Source organism: Trichechus manatus, unplaced genomic scaffold, assembly GCF_000243295.1.
Source record: "Trichechus manatus latirostris isolate Lorelei unplaced genomic scaffold, TriManLat1.0 scaffold00125, whole genome shotgun sequence".
Classification (NCBI taxonomy): domain Eukaryota; kingdom Metazoa; phylum Chordata; class Mammalia; order Sirenia; family Trichechidae; genus Trichechus; species Trichechus manatus.
This window is the reverse complement of record NW_004444061.1, coordinates 4,203,926-4,218,858: the sequence shown is the minus strand read 5'-3', so window position 1 is coordinate 4,218,858 and position 14,933 is coordinate 4,203,926. Positions and strand designations below refer to the sequence as shown.

The window sequence follows — 14,933 nt, the reverse complement described above, 5'->3', positions numbered from 1 at the left end:
TCACCAGGTCTTTATCACACGGAGCCTCTAGGTGGCTTCAAACTGCCAACCTTTTTGTTAGCAGCCAAGTGCTTAACTGTTGCACCACCAGGGCTCCTTAAACCTACTATAAGGAATAGTAAATCTTGTAGCAATGCTAAGTAAGCATTGGTGGCAGTTATATTTCTTTCATCAGAGTAATTAGTTTCTAGAGATTAATAATAATAATAGATAAAAGTAGTTTTCACTCTTCCTTTTTTTTTTGATACTAAATTCTATACAAAGATTACAGAGAATCTGTTATGTATTTTGTAATCAAAATCACTTTAAAAAGCAAATTAAACTTTATGTAATTATAAAATGCTGGCAATGGAAGATAAGTTAGATATCATCTAATAAAACAGCTTTGTTTTACAAGTTGGAAGTATGTGGACTGTAGAGAGATAATGCATTTTCCAAAGTCAAACATAGTCACACAAAGAACACAGGTTTTTTTTTTTTTTTTTTTTATCATGTTTTTTTTAATTCAAGGATTTGTCTTCGATTTCACTGTTCCTTTTTTCCATTGTTTCAGATTTGCTCCTAAAACCTTCTATTGCACTGTCCATTTCTGAAATATTGTTTATCTTTTGGATTTCTAATTGCTGTTTTTGAATGATCTCTAATTTTTTACTTATTTTGACATTTGACATTTTGGTCCTGTATTATTTTCCTGAATTCTTCCATTGCTTTGTCTGTATTTTCCCTGATTTGGTCTATATTTTCCATGATTTTGTCTATTTTTTCCTTATTTTTGTCTGCATTTTCCTTCATCTCTTTCCTAATTTATTGGAGAACGCTGATTATTAGAGTTTTGAATTCCCTATCAGGTAGTTTCAGTGCCTTTTCTTCTATTGGAAGGTCACCTGGTGTTTTGTTTTGTTTACTTTCTGGAACTGTCTTGTCCTCTTTTTTTATGTTTTGATATTGTCTGCTATTTCTAGGACATACAGAAATTATTTTCTTTATTGATTGATTGTAGATTTGTTTATTTCATCCTGCTTTTTTGTTTCATTTGGTTATGTCTGGGCTGGTGGGCTGGACGTGTTTTGTTGCTTGCTTGTCTGTGGGCATGATACTTCTCACCACCTTGTCCAGGTGGGCAGGGCTGGTTGCTCAGCTATGGTGTAGCAGGACAGGTCCAGCAGGGAGGGTGGCAATGGGTCATTTGCAGCACAAATTGGGGCTGACAGGATGAGGCCAGGGGACAGTGTAGGGCAGAGTCCAGGGATCTGTGCAGGTGCTACTCGGGGTTGTGCTCAGTGCACAGTGCAGATAGGTAAGAGGGAAGGGAGAGGATATGATATGCGGAGCTAAGTGGGTGAGAGAAAGCAGAGAGAGAAACAGAGTAAAAAAGAGCAAAAAAATGAAGGACAAAAGAAAAAAGATATAAAATGGCAGCATGGTAGTAGTCTGTGTATGGAGGTGGGGCAGACCAGGCGAGGTTGTGTGCTGGTGGCTCTCTAGCCGAGCGTGCAGCACAGCCCTTTGAGAAAGGGTGGGTGTGGCGCACAGGGCTATGTGGGTCGAAGAAAGGAAAGGAAAGAAAGCAGAGAGAGAGAAGAAACAGAAAAAAAAAGAACAAAGCAAACAAACTGAATAAATATGGTGCGGAGGGAGCCTGCCAGTGGGGCAGCATGGACCCAGGAAGACCACGTGCTGGTGGCTCTCTAGCTGAGCAGTGTGGCACAGGCCATTCAGAAGGGGCAGGATGGCACATGGGGCTAAGTGGGAGGGACAAAGGAAAGGAAAGAAGGGAAAGAAAGAGAAGAAACAAACAAACATAAATATGGTGCTGTGGGAGCTGGTTACTGGGGGCGGGCTGGAATTGGGGTGAAAGTGAGCTGATGTCTCTCCCATTGGGCAGCATGGCATGGCCTGTCAGGACTGGGTGGAGGCAGCGCAGGGCCTAGGTTGGAGAGAGAAGGAAAAGGGAGAAGGAGGAAGATAAAGACAAATAAAAAATACGGTGCTGAGGGAGCCGATGTGTGGGAGCAGCACAGACCCAGGGAGGCCATGTACCAGAGGCTTTCTAGCCAAGTGGTACAACACAGTCTGTCGAGAAGGGGGGTGGGGGGAGGCACATGGGGCTAGGTGGGTGGTAGAAAGGAAAGGAAGGAAGGGAGAGAGATGAAACAGCAACAACAAAATAAATAAATAAAACAAGAACAAAAACAAACAAACAAATGGCACTGAGGGAGCCAGTCGGTGACAGGAGCACAGACTCAGGGAGACTGTGCCGGTGACTCTCTAGCTGAGCGATGCAGCATGGCGCTTCCCGAAAGGGTGGGTGTGGTGCACAGGGCTAAGTGGGCAGGAAAAAGGAAAGGAAGGAAGAGAGAGAGAGAAGAAACAGAGAAAAAAGAAGAACAAAGCAAACAAACTAAAAAAATATTACCCCCAGTGGGGGCAATGTGCACCTGGGGAGGCCATGTGCTGGTGGCTCTCTACCTGAGCAATGTGACACAGGCCATTCAGAAGGGGTGGAGTGGCACACGGGGCTAGCTGGGTGGGAGAATGGAAAAAAAGGAAGGGAGAGAGAAGAAACAAACAAAAAGACCAAAACAACAACAAAATGGCGCTGAAGGAGCTGGCCAGTGGGGGAGAGGCGGACCTGGGTGGCAGTGAGCTGCTGTCTCTCCAGCCTAGTGACCATAGTCCATTGGAAAGCAATGGAGGCTGCACAGAGGGAAGAAGTGTGTAGGGTGGGAAAGCATGTACCCCTGGTTACTGGGTACTCTGGCTCCTGTTGGGAACTCTGCAAAGTTGCCTTCCTGTACTCCCTGTCTGCGTTCCTTGATGGCTGTAGCCCAAGATGGCGAATCCTTGCTGTGTTAGCTGGTAGAGGACATCCACTCCATAGCTCTCCTCGTTCTCTGTTCTCTGTCAGCTTCTTATTCCATTCAGTGCTTGATCAAGTTCTTTATCCCTTCATTCAAGTTCTTTATTCCTTCATTTGATGCTTAGGGTTCCAGAATTGATGTTTGTTTGTGTTTTACTTAGTTTTTCGGGTCTTTGCTGCAGAGGGGTGGCATAGTGCTTCTATGTATGATGCCACGTTGGCTCCGCCTCATGATTTTTTTATTATAGATAATTTCAAACACATGTAAAAGTAGAGACAATAGAATAATATAGCCTCAAAAACCAGCTGCAACCATTATCAACTCATGACCAGTCTTGTTTCATTTATTCCCCCAATCTTTCCAAACCCCTACTCCCACAATCAATTATTTTGAATCAAATACTTAGCATTATTTCATGTAATAAATAAATATTAAAAATATACACCCAAAAGGTATTCACAATACTATTATCACACTTTAAAAAATCAGTGTTAATTCAGTAACAACTGCAATGAACTCAAAACATAGCAACAGTCATGAAGATGGTACAGGACCGGGCAATGTTTCATTCTGTTGTACATGGTGAAACCATGAGTTGGAGCTGACTCAATGGCAGCTAACAATAACAACAATTAATAGCATAATGGCAATAAGAATAATATTTTAAAGAAAAATTTATTTTAATCTTCTTGAAAATTTATCTTTAATAAAATACTGAAAGAGGGGAATATAAAAATAAAAATATAAGGGACCACTAGAAGAAATTGTTGTTAAGACATTTGAAAAAACATCAAAAGTAATTTATCCTAGTATTAAAAAAAAAGGATGCTATATAATGGAATTATGTAGTATGTAAGCTTTTAGGATGGATGTTTTTCACTCAGCATTATTCTCTGGAGATTCATCCAACAGTTGCCTTTACCAAAGTTTGTTTCTTTTTATTACTAAGTAGTATTCCATGGCATACGGCAAAGTTTGTTTACTCATTCACCCACTGAAGACATCTGTGTTCTTTTCAGCTCGGGGATATTATGAATAAGGATGTTGTAAACAGTCGTGAAAAAAAAAATAATGTTAATTACTTAATCTCACTCAATGAACAGTTGTTAAAATTTCTCCATTTTTCTCATATATTTTTAATAGCTGTTTGTATGAATAAGTTTCTACATATTACAAGAGAGTCTTTGAGTTTTTGAAAGACTGTCTGTAAGCTCTGTTCCCATAATTTTTTTCTTGTAATTTATTTGTTGAAAAAATTGGGTGATTTGTCCTGTTGGATGCACCACAGTCTGAATTTTTATTATCATATTTCTTGAACACCCATACCCATTTCCGTCGAGTTGATTCTAACTCATAGCAACCCTATAGGACAGAATAGAACTGCCCTATAGGGTTTCCAAGGCGGTAATCTTTACGAAAGCAGACTGCCACATCTTTCTCCTTCAGAGTGGCAGGTTTGAACCACCGACCTTTAGGTTAGCAGCCAAATGCTTATCCACTACACCACTAAAAATTGTCTCCATTGTTCGATCAATAATTATATTAATAATATACCCCCTATTACTACACTGGAGCCCTGGTGGCACAGTGGTTAAGTGATACGATTCCTAAACAAAAGGTCAGCAGTTCAAATCCATCAGCTGCTCCTTGGAAGCTCTATGGGGCAGTTCTTCTCGGTCCTGTAGGGTCACTATGGGTTGGAATTGACTGATGGCAATGGGTTATTACTACAGTTACTCTATTGATTTAGTAATATATAATATGTTATGTTTTCAAAATTTGTTAATTTTCTCTTGTAATAAGAGAAGTTTGCAAACTCCTAATATCTAGGATAGTCTTGGTGCATTTTATTTAATCAAGGAAACTATCAAGAATTGAATTCCCTAAAAGGAGCACAGAGCGTTCAGACTGTTTTAATTTTGTCAAACTGAACACAGTATTTTGAGTGTGCTTAAATTCTTTTAAGGAAATGTTCTGATAAATTACTCTATACTTCCTAATAGTTCATTGAAGTGATTACCTTGAGAAAGCCTTTCAGTATTTACAAGCTTAAATAACTAAAGTAAAATGTTAAACATGTTAATTACATGAAAGGAGTATAAACAGCTATGAGAGCATAGAGATTGAATATAGGTATGAGATAATAAAATGTTATATGGACTTGGTGTCATTTAAGATAGGCCTTGAAAAATGGATAGAATTTGGTATGATAGACACAGGTAGAAAGTATTTCCATATGAATTATAGCAGGAGTAAAGGCAGAGAAGGGGAGAAGAACAAGTGATATTTGAGCAACAGTGAAAATTCCTTTTAGCTAGAAAATGTGTTAGATGACAAAGAAGATAAGGGTGGAAACACAGAGCATTCTGTAAAGGTCTTTCAATTTGCTTTGAATCTGCCGCTGATTAGCTGCATGTTTTAGGATGTTTATTCTATCTCTTTAGGCTTTTTTTCTTCCTTCACCTATAATATCAGGAGACCAGCCAAGATAATTTTTGTGGTTCTTTCTAGTTCTAATTTTGCATTCGGAATAAATATATTCTATAGAATGAATAAAATAATCATAATCAATATGACATTTCATCTCCTCTAGGCCAGAGGTGTTATTGGAGGTGCTAAGGGCTTGAGTTAGTATGATGAACATGGAAATTGAAAGAGGGCATGTACACAAATGAATTTCTAGAGGTTGAATCAGCATGATTTGGTATTGAATGACCATTGATGATAATTAAAAAGAAAAAAGGATGGATCAACTATTGAGTTTTCAGGTGCACATGACTAGAGAAAATGGTGGTCCTGTAAACAGAAATCTAAAAAGCAACTGGTGAGGACTTTGGAGATAAAAGAAGAAAAATGGTGAGTTTGGTATGACAAGTTTGAAAATTATGCAAATAGACAAGCCTTTTATTCAGTTGATATTGATGGCTGGGATTATGAAGCAGAGGTTTGTGCTAGGAGGTAGAATTGTAACTGAAATCTTAGGTGAGAAATAAATTACTAAGTGAAATAATGCATAAAAATGTTTGAGGAAAGAGAATAACGTTGGGGGAAAAGTTTGACTTTAAGACATGGGAAAAGGAAGAGAACCCAGTGAATGAGAAAATGGACAAGAATGATGGTGGACAAAGCAGGTAAGTGGATTAGTACGTTAGTCTATCAAAGAAGGAAATTCAAAAATGTGGAGGGACCAACAGGGTCAAATATAAGAGCTTTGGAGCAGGATGAGAGTTGAGTAAAACTTTGGATTTTGCAAAATAACAGCTTCACAATTGCAAACGAAGCATATGGAAGCCAAGTTTCAAGGGATTAAAGTGTGAAGATTTGGTATGAAAATATAAGCAGCAAGTATGAAATATTCTTTCAATAATAAATCAGAAAACACGTGCCGGCCATAAAACCAAATTGATTTTGGCCAATTCACTTAACTTCCCTGGACTTTTGTTTTGTTTTGGTTCGGTTTGGTTTTTTCCAGTTCTGTGTTAGGCATTATATTATACTACTTCTTTAAAATTGTGGAGGAATAATCAAAGAGGTGACTTCATCTCCCTGAAAGAAAATCCACTGTTTTATTGTTGTCTCTACTGCTAACGTTTGTGTTCAATTTGGAGACTACAGAATAAGACATAGTGATATACCTTTGGGTGATTATCTTACTTTGGATTGACAAAGTAGACTAGCAAGTTCACAAAAGATTTTTCTTCACTGTAGGTACTTTTATCTTTAAATCATTATCTGATATTATTGTATTGAGATAGGCTGGTTTTATTTTTGAATTACAGTCAAATTTGTTACCAAGGTAGTACAGAATCATTATATTCAAATAAGAATTTATCACATAGCAAATGTAAAAAACAAGAGCTCTATGAACCTGAAAAGCCCCATCCATGTGAGGATGTTGTCCTCATTTTTTCCCTGGAGCCAGACAATTGTAAGGACCTGCATGCGTCCACTATAACCGGAGTAAGAGTTAACTTGAGAGACTTGTCATCATCTTAAGGAATCCTTTTCTTGATTAGAATTCCCTCTGTTTGATAGTAAATCAACTACTAGATCAACTCTGATTGACCCTTTTAGCCCTGATTCCAACAGCCCATGTTGCTCCTGTTTGCTTGGAGGACTTGGAGATTGTAGACATGGAACAATTGGGCTTATGTAGACTCATCCATGACTCACCTGGGAACTGATTCTCCACTCAGGTATCAACCATGCCCGTCACAGGGCATGTGAACATGTTTTGAGTCTCACTATTATCACAATATCCTTGAGAACACTTATTTCAGAACCTTAAGTAAATCAGAGATCAATTTAGCCTAAAATGTAAATTTGCATTTTGTTTTATAAGCTACTAATCTTCAATTTAAAGGAAGTGTAACAATAAGACCCTATTCTATCAGTGTATCATCAAACTTTTTTTCAAATCACTGATCAGAAGCACAGATTTTGGGAAATTTTTATTGTTCTTATAACTTGGTTTACATACTGCCTTCTAGTATGTCTCTGATCAAAGGTTTTAATTTAAACAATCATTAAGGAATGTAATTAAAGCATGTCCAGAAATTCACATTAAGTACTAGTTATGTTTGTTTTTGAAGAATTTAACACAACTTTAACTTCAATTTTGGTGTAGATCTCTGTCTTTAGACAAAACATTTTTATTATTCACACTCTTAAAAAAATTCTACCCAGTGCTAGGAATCAGCAATAACTTACTAGATAAAAATCAGATTTTTCAAAACTTTTGGTTTTCAAAATAATATTAGATTTTAAAAAAAATTAGAAACTATACTTATCTCATACTCTTCTTTTTACTTTAATCTTTAAGAAAGAGATCTTTCTATCAGTAAGCCAAACTTTATCTTTCCTGAAGTTTTCAGTCATCTATAAAAGGTGAACTTTTTTATAGAAGAAATAATACTATAAAAATAATATTAGTATTATTATGCAGCCATAATTTTAAAGTCAACAATGACACTTTATTTCAGGGAGTATACTGCATTATTTCATAGTGCATTCATAAGCAAAGGTCATTATATATATGTTACATCATCATAATTTTCTAATTAATTTGTTCTTTATACATGTTCCAATTGCATTTCATTAACTCATAGTTTTCTTGTAAGTTTGTGTTTTCTTTCCATGTTCAACGAATCTCTTTAATTCAATTTCTCTGTTTCTCCTCATACAGTCTGGCAGCCAGATATGCAACTCAGTCTAATCACAGTGGAATTGCAACCAGTCAAAAAAAGCCTACTAGGTCAGTTAATATCTCTAATTTATTGCTTGTTAGTGATATTCAAGTAAATACCCAGTAATATTTTGTTCTATCACTCTAAATTTCAAAAACAAATGATGCAATTCTGGATGAAAAGAATTCTTCCATAGCAGATTTCCACACACAGTTTCAGAGATGACCATGTTCTTGCAGATCATTGGATGGGTTTTGGCTCCTCTAGGTGCAGTGGTTAAGAGTTCGGCGGCTAACCAAAAGGTAGGCAGTGCAAATCCACCAGCTGCTGCTTGGAAACACTATGGGACAGTTCTACTCTGTCCTGTAGGGTCACTGTGAGTTGGAATTGACTCGACAGCAGTGAGTTTTTTATCTTAGTGTAGTTACACACAGTACTGGGCTGAAGTCTATGTTCTAGTCTTAGAGCGAATTTTCCAAAATTTTACTTTGAAGGTCCCATTCTTTCCAGGTCACACAATCTGGAAATTATCCTACAAAATTGTAATTAGTTTTTGAGATGGACACGCAGTAATTATTACACGTTTTAAAGCGGAATTGAGATAGATTGGCAAATTTCAGTGGGGGATTTTGCACCAGAGTAGCCTAGACTGTTCTTCTACCTGTAATAATTTAATGTCTCTGCTTTATGCTGTATATATTGGAAAGAGTTCTGTTATAATAATTACAGTGTGTTATGCACTATTTGAAAAACACTGGTATGTAAAAAAATGTTTTTAAAGAGTTTGATTATTTAAATATTAAGTTGCTAAGGGCCTGATGGTGGCATAGGACAGTTGAGTACGCCCACAGCAAATGTGTTTTGCACCCCTGATTACTATGCAGTTATGTGTGCCATCACACTCACTGGGGAGGCATCTCAGTGGTGGTTTACTAGTCATTGCTCCACTAATAAATCGTATTATGTGACGTTTGACCACAAGGACTGCTTCTGATGCCTTGACTTGAGGTATGTGCCTTTCCTCTTGCGTTGGTTTTCTAAGTTGTGTTCATTTTCATAGTTGTTAAAATGATTCTGGACAGAAAAAATAAAAAAGGATATTTAATTAAAACTTAGAATAAATGATATAAATTAGATGAGCAAGGAACGGTGACCTTGCATGTACAGTGAGCCTTTTTTATTACCACTTCTGAGACTTGTGCATGTAAAATATATTTTAAGTAATTTGTTTTAATAGAACATCCTCTCATTTTTTTGCTTCATTCTCATTTATCTTTTTATTACTTTGATGAATGATTTGGAGGCTCTGGCTGCCTGTCAAAGTAGGATAATGAGAAGAACAAATGGATTTTTTAATTTGTTTTAATTTGTTCTTCTGAGACCTGAAGATCACTTGTCTTCATAAGTCACAGTAAAGATAAAAATACATTTTAATTGCTCTCTAGAAACAGGTCATATTTCCTTGCAAACAGGGCAAGTTTGGTGACAAAAATTGCTTATACATGTGGATTTAGAGTGAACTTTCTACATCTATGGCTATGTCTACAAGAATAGTCCTCAGATTTATGATAATTGGGACATTTTGCCAACTTAATTAGTTGAGTTCTTTCTGCAGAGTACAGTCACTGGTACTGTAAATTCCTGGCATCTATGGTTATCATGTTATACTTACAAACCCTTGTAGATACCTTTGACCAAAAGTTAAAAGCTGGAATCATTTGCAAAAGATTCTAATCCTGTGTATGACACAACCTCTAATGAGCAAATTAACCGAAGGAAATATTTATTAGCCATATGTATGTAAACTCCAAAACACAGTGAACATTTTGAAACCATTAACTATTCCAAGAAATCAACACTTCTGTTTTTAAGCTGATATTTGTGTTTTCCTGATGTTCATTCCATTTAGCAATACCCATTACTATTAAAAAAGTATTTGCATTAACTAAGAGTTTAATTTCCTAATCATCTATGGACAAAATAAAGTCAAGTAGTATTATAAATGTGAGTTAAAAATGTAAGTAATATAACAATGAGGTTGTGAAATTTTGATATGTTGGGTACCAACATGTCAAATATAAACTTCTTTTATTAAAAAAATTATAAAGTAGAATTGTGTAAAAATACAGCGCTACATGTATAGATTCTCTATTGTTTTTGTTTATTTTCTTTCATAATAGGAATTTTCCGAGTAGTACACAGTGACATTCACATGGTGGCAGCAAATGCTAGCAAAGATGTTGGCAACCTTCAATACATATTTTCTAAATGGATCTTACAACATTGTGTTAGTTCTTAATTTGGATTATTCTCATTTTTTTTTATTTTTAACTTAAGTAGATTGAGTGTATTATATGCATATAAAATAAGTCAGTAGTATAAAAGCAAAATATAGCAATTAACACATTTTAGGCACAGTTCATAAAATAATTGATACTTGATGTTTTAATGTGGAAACTGCTTAAAGATTGAAATGAGTGACCCAAAGTGATAATTTAGTTATAGTAGTAATAAAGTTGTTACAGGTCATAATCTCCTGTCAAATTCCCCTACTTATAAGATATTCTGCATATATTTCCTCATATCCTGTCCTTCATATATAAAGAATAGCTAAAGCTACTGTTATTCTAGGTATAAATTTTCATTCTGCTAATAGTCATTTTCTTCTGAGACCTGCATCTTTTCTTGTCATTTTGCTTCTGTGATCAATTGACCACACTTGTGATATAATCAGCTCAAGTCTGGGTCTTATTTTTGGCGAGAGCTCGAGAGTCTTCCTGTGAGTCAGGTCAGTGAGATAGGAATTGACCTGTGACCTTGGTCTCCACACTGTGTTTTAATTAGAGTAGCTAACTAGCTTGGATATTCAATAAGCATTTGCTGTTTGCAATTTAATATCTTTATTCTTGTTATTATTAATATATAAGCTGACTTAAAATGCAACTACATAAAGATAAAAATAAATGCCCCATACATTGAAAATAACATCTTAAGAATGACTGCAAGTAGCTGATTAAATACCACACAGAAAACAAATAAAAGTGTTATTTTCCTCTTACTTTTTATGTAATTTTTATGGTCCTTTTAAGACAAAGTATTGTTCGTTGCAGGATGAGCTAAGTATATAGCCTTTTCCGTTATATATCACTTTATTTCTAATTGTGCTATATTATCAATGTACTTTGGGGGCATGTTTATTGGAAACTGAAACAAGATTTTTTTAAGATTCTCAAATCTTGTGTTTATTTATTTGTCACTTAAACTATCATTTTCTGCTAAATAGATTTTATAACATCATATACTGTGACTTTCCCATTAACTCTTCCCTGCTGAGAACCTCCTGCCCCCTATATTTTCATAAGGTACAATAATGATGTAATTTTTCTTATACTATTTCAGGCTTCCAGGGCCCTCTAGGGTGCCAGCTGCAGGCAGCAGCAGCAAAGTCCAGGGAGCCTCTAACTTAAATAGGAGAAGTCAGAGCTTTAACAGCATTGACAAAAACAAGCCTCCAAATTATGCAAATGGCAATGAAAAAGGTAAGTGTCCGCCTGTTACATCATTACAGTTCAAGTGTAAATACCAGTCTGAAATTACAAGCTAAATCTTTAAATGATCAGTGTTACGGCTTTTAGAATAGGAATTTCATCCGTGGAGTTTTCTTGTATTTCCTAACTGCCCCTTCCTAAATTCTAGCTTTCTTCAGGTGTTTTCTAATCTGAAGAATATTTTAAGGAAATAAACTTATTTATTTTAAAGTGGCTGATTTTATACCCAAATATAAATTCAGTTACTCAAAAACAGTTCCTCCCCGGATGCATATAAAATAGCATTGTCTTGTGTCTTTTCATGATTTTCTGAAAATTTACCATGAAATCATAAAGCCATATTAAGTCTGTATGAATCCTTAGCTTTAGTTTGGGCAGATAAGGTTGGCACATTGAAAAAAAATAATGGTAGGTGTTTATTTTTGAAAGCAGCAGACCACAAAAATATTATGGCTTTGTTATTCTCTAAAGAGAGAAGTTATTTATATATTTTTTATTTTCTTGAAATGGTGCATAATTGGAATATTAAATCACAAAATTACTAGGAAAAAAAGGACATTTAATGAAAATCTGTGTTAAAGGCATGTTATAACTACATGCTACACAGTTCTCTGTAACATGCAAAGTCTACATTTAAAGAGGGGCTGGTTTGATGTATATTGCTGGAGTAAGGTGTGTGCAGTTCATGCATAAACCAAGGGAAAATCCTTTAAGAACTTCCATTAATTTATATTGTTGTAAGCAGTGTGATAGTGTTTTCAAATCACTAGAACTTTAAACTTTTCTTCGCAAGACTTGACTCTACATGGAACCAGACATGAAATTAAAAAGTCACAATTATGTGTTGTTAGTAGAAGAGCTGGCAAATGTGGTTTGACTAATACAACCACGTAGGATTTTTTTTTTTTTTTTTTTGCTCAGATTGGATAATTTCATATTATTTCATATAGAGGAACTGATTAAACAACATTCACTTACTCAGACTTGAAATGAATATGAATTACTCTCTTTTGTGAAATTTATTTCCCTCAGATTAAGGCAAGAGTAGTAGTTACCCCTTGAGAGCAGAACCGTCTATCTTGATCCCTGCAATGCCCTTAGTTTTTAAATTGAATTAGGAAAAAAAAGTGTATATTTGGAAGTTAGGAGTTTGAGTTTAAAATATAGACTCTCTGATTTAAGATCCTAATAAATATTATTAAATAATTATAATTTTCCTAGGGAGAGGGAAGATAGCAATTCCCCATCAGAAAACCAACCTTCTTAGTTTTATGACTTTCCTAGAAAATGTAATACAGGTTCAGGCTAACACTTTCCATATATGCTATAAAATTCTAGGGGAAGCTAAACATGCATTGAAATAGAGATGTGTTGAATGGACTTCCAAGGAGTCTAATTTCACTTAATGATACCACAGTTACATAATATTTTTGCAACAAATTACTAATAGGGAGATGGGGCCAAGATAGTGGAGTAGTTAGATGCTTCCGGTGGAACCTCTTACAACAAAGGACTGAAAAAACAAGTGATTCGATTATATGTGGCAATCTGGGTGCCCTGAACATCAAAGGAAGAGTTTAAGAACCGGACTGAGTGCCGGGGGAGGGAGAGACAGTTCAGAAGCAGCGAGGAGTTGCCAGACCTGACCCAGTGAGAGTCTGAGCCCTTCAGGCCTGAGCAGCTCGTGGGTGAGCAGTGAGACAGGCAAGCAGCCGTGTTCGTGAGGCACATTTTCCGCACCAGGAGAGACCCAGTGACAGACTGTCTACATGGCCACCCAGAACCAGTGACAAGCAGCCCTCAATCCGGCAAAAGATAAGTAATTGTGTACAGCCTACCGCGCGGATCAAAAACACAACCCTTAGGGAAAAACCTCTCTCCTGTTTATCTCCCCACTGCCTGCTATGCACTGGGTCCCAGACCAGCTTCAGCAATTGCTGAGTCCCCTGGGCTGGAAGTAGGATCCATCACAGGCCCGAGCTGTTCTCCCTGCCTTGGAGAGTGAATAAATTAACAAACAGGAAAAAATAAACTGCCGGCTCCCCTAAGCCAGGAACCCAGGGCAGTCATAGTTCCTTTGCCTAGGCACAGGCATAAGGGATCCATGGACTTTGAGTGCCTTTCCCCTGCATAGACTTGTGTGGGCCCATCTCAAGAGCATAGGCCCTCATTACCACAATACAACAGAGTATTTACCGGAACCCTAACTTCAACTGTTTCAGCTGTGAAGTGGCAGGTTCTTGACATTTGACAATGCTCTACCCATTAAACTGGGTCTTCACCTATCCACATCAGGGGCCTGAGGACTGATGGCTACACCCACGCCACCTAGACACCTGCAATAGGGGCACATGAATAAGAAGTGCACCTCGGTCCTTATAGCCAACAGCCTTAGGTGCTCATAGTCTGGCTGCAAAAACCCACCCATCTACGTGCTCTAGGGAACAGGGACACACCTTCCTCCGGGACATTCGGCGGTGGCCGTCAGCCCCCTGCCTTTCTCAGAGTGTATCCCCCTGCTGCAGCCAGATGCCTGTGCCTACACCAATCACCCATGCCACTCTAGGACTGTAAATGAGAGCCTACACCACACACTTGGTGGCTATCTACCTGGGCACCTGAGCTGAATCCATACAGGAAGAGTGAGTAGACTCCTGAGCTCACGTACCTAGTAACGGATCTAACCACCTGGTGACAGGACATTAGAGCTTCAAAGGTGCCAGTAATCAACCTAGCTCATACGAGCAGCCTATTTGGACATACTAAAACAAAACAAGTAGCTAGGACACAGTAAGCAAATGTAAAATAAATAAATATAATAACCTATTGATGGCTTGGAGACAACAGTCAATATCAAATCACATAAAGAGGCAATCCATGATGGCTTCAGCAAGCTCCCAAAATAAAGAATCTAGAAATTTTCTACAGGAGGAAGCATTCTTGGCATTACCAGAGACAGAATACAAAAGATTAATATAGAGAACTCTTAAACAAATTAGGAAGGAAATTAAGCAAAACACAGAACACACAATAAAGGAACTTACAAAGATCAAAGAAGAGCATAATGACAAATTTAAAGGCTGCAAAAATCCATAGAGAGACAGCAATCAGAAATCCAGAAGATTAACAATAAAATGTCAGAATTAGAACAGGAGCACAACTGAGGCAATGGAAGTCCATATTAGTGAGACTGAAGATAAATCACTTGACACCAACTTATTTGAGGAAAAATCAGGTAAAAGGATTTAAAAAATGAAGAAACCCTAAGAATTTTGTGGGATTCTATCAAGAGGAATAACCTACGAGTGATTGGAGCACCAGAACAGGGGGGGATAACA

At 36.9% G+C, this 14,933-nt stretch overlaps 1 protein-coding gene across 2 annotated transcripts in view; it reads left to right on the top strand.

The window, feature by feature from the left end:
* NAV3 (neuron navigator 3) overlaps positions 1 to 14,933 on the top strand; it is a 474,286-nt gene that overhangs the window by 200,066 nt on the left and 259,287 nt on the right. For both annotated transcript variants that reach the window (XM_004384618.2, XM_004384617.2), the window contains exons 6-7: positions 8,047 to 8,115; positions 11,447 to 11,586. In XM_004384618.2, the coding sequence (XP_004384675.1) occupies positions 8,047 to 8,115; positions 11,447 to 11,586 (209 nt within the window). The remainder of the gene's footprint in view (positions 1 to 8,046; positions 8,116 to 11,446; positions 11,587 to 14,933) is intronic.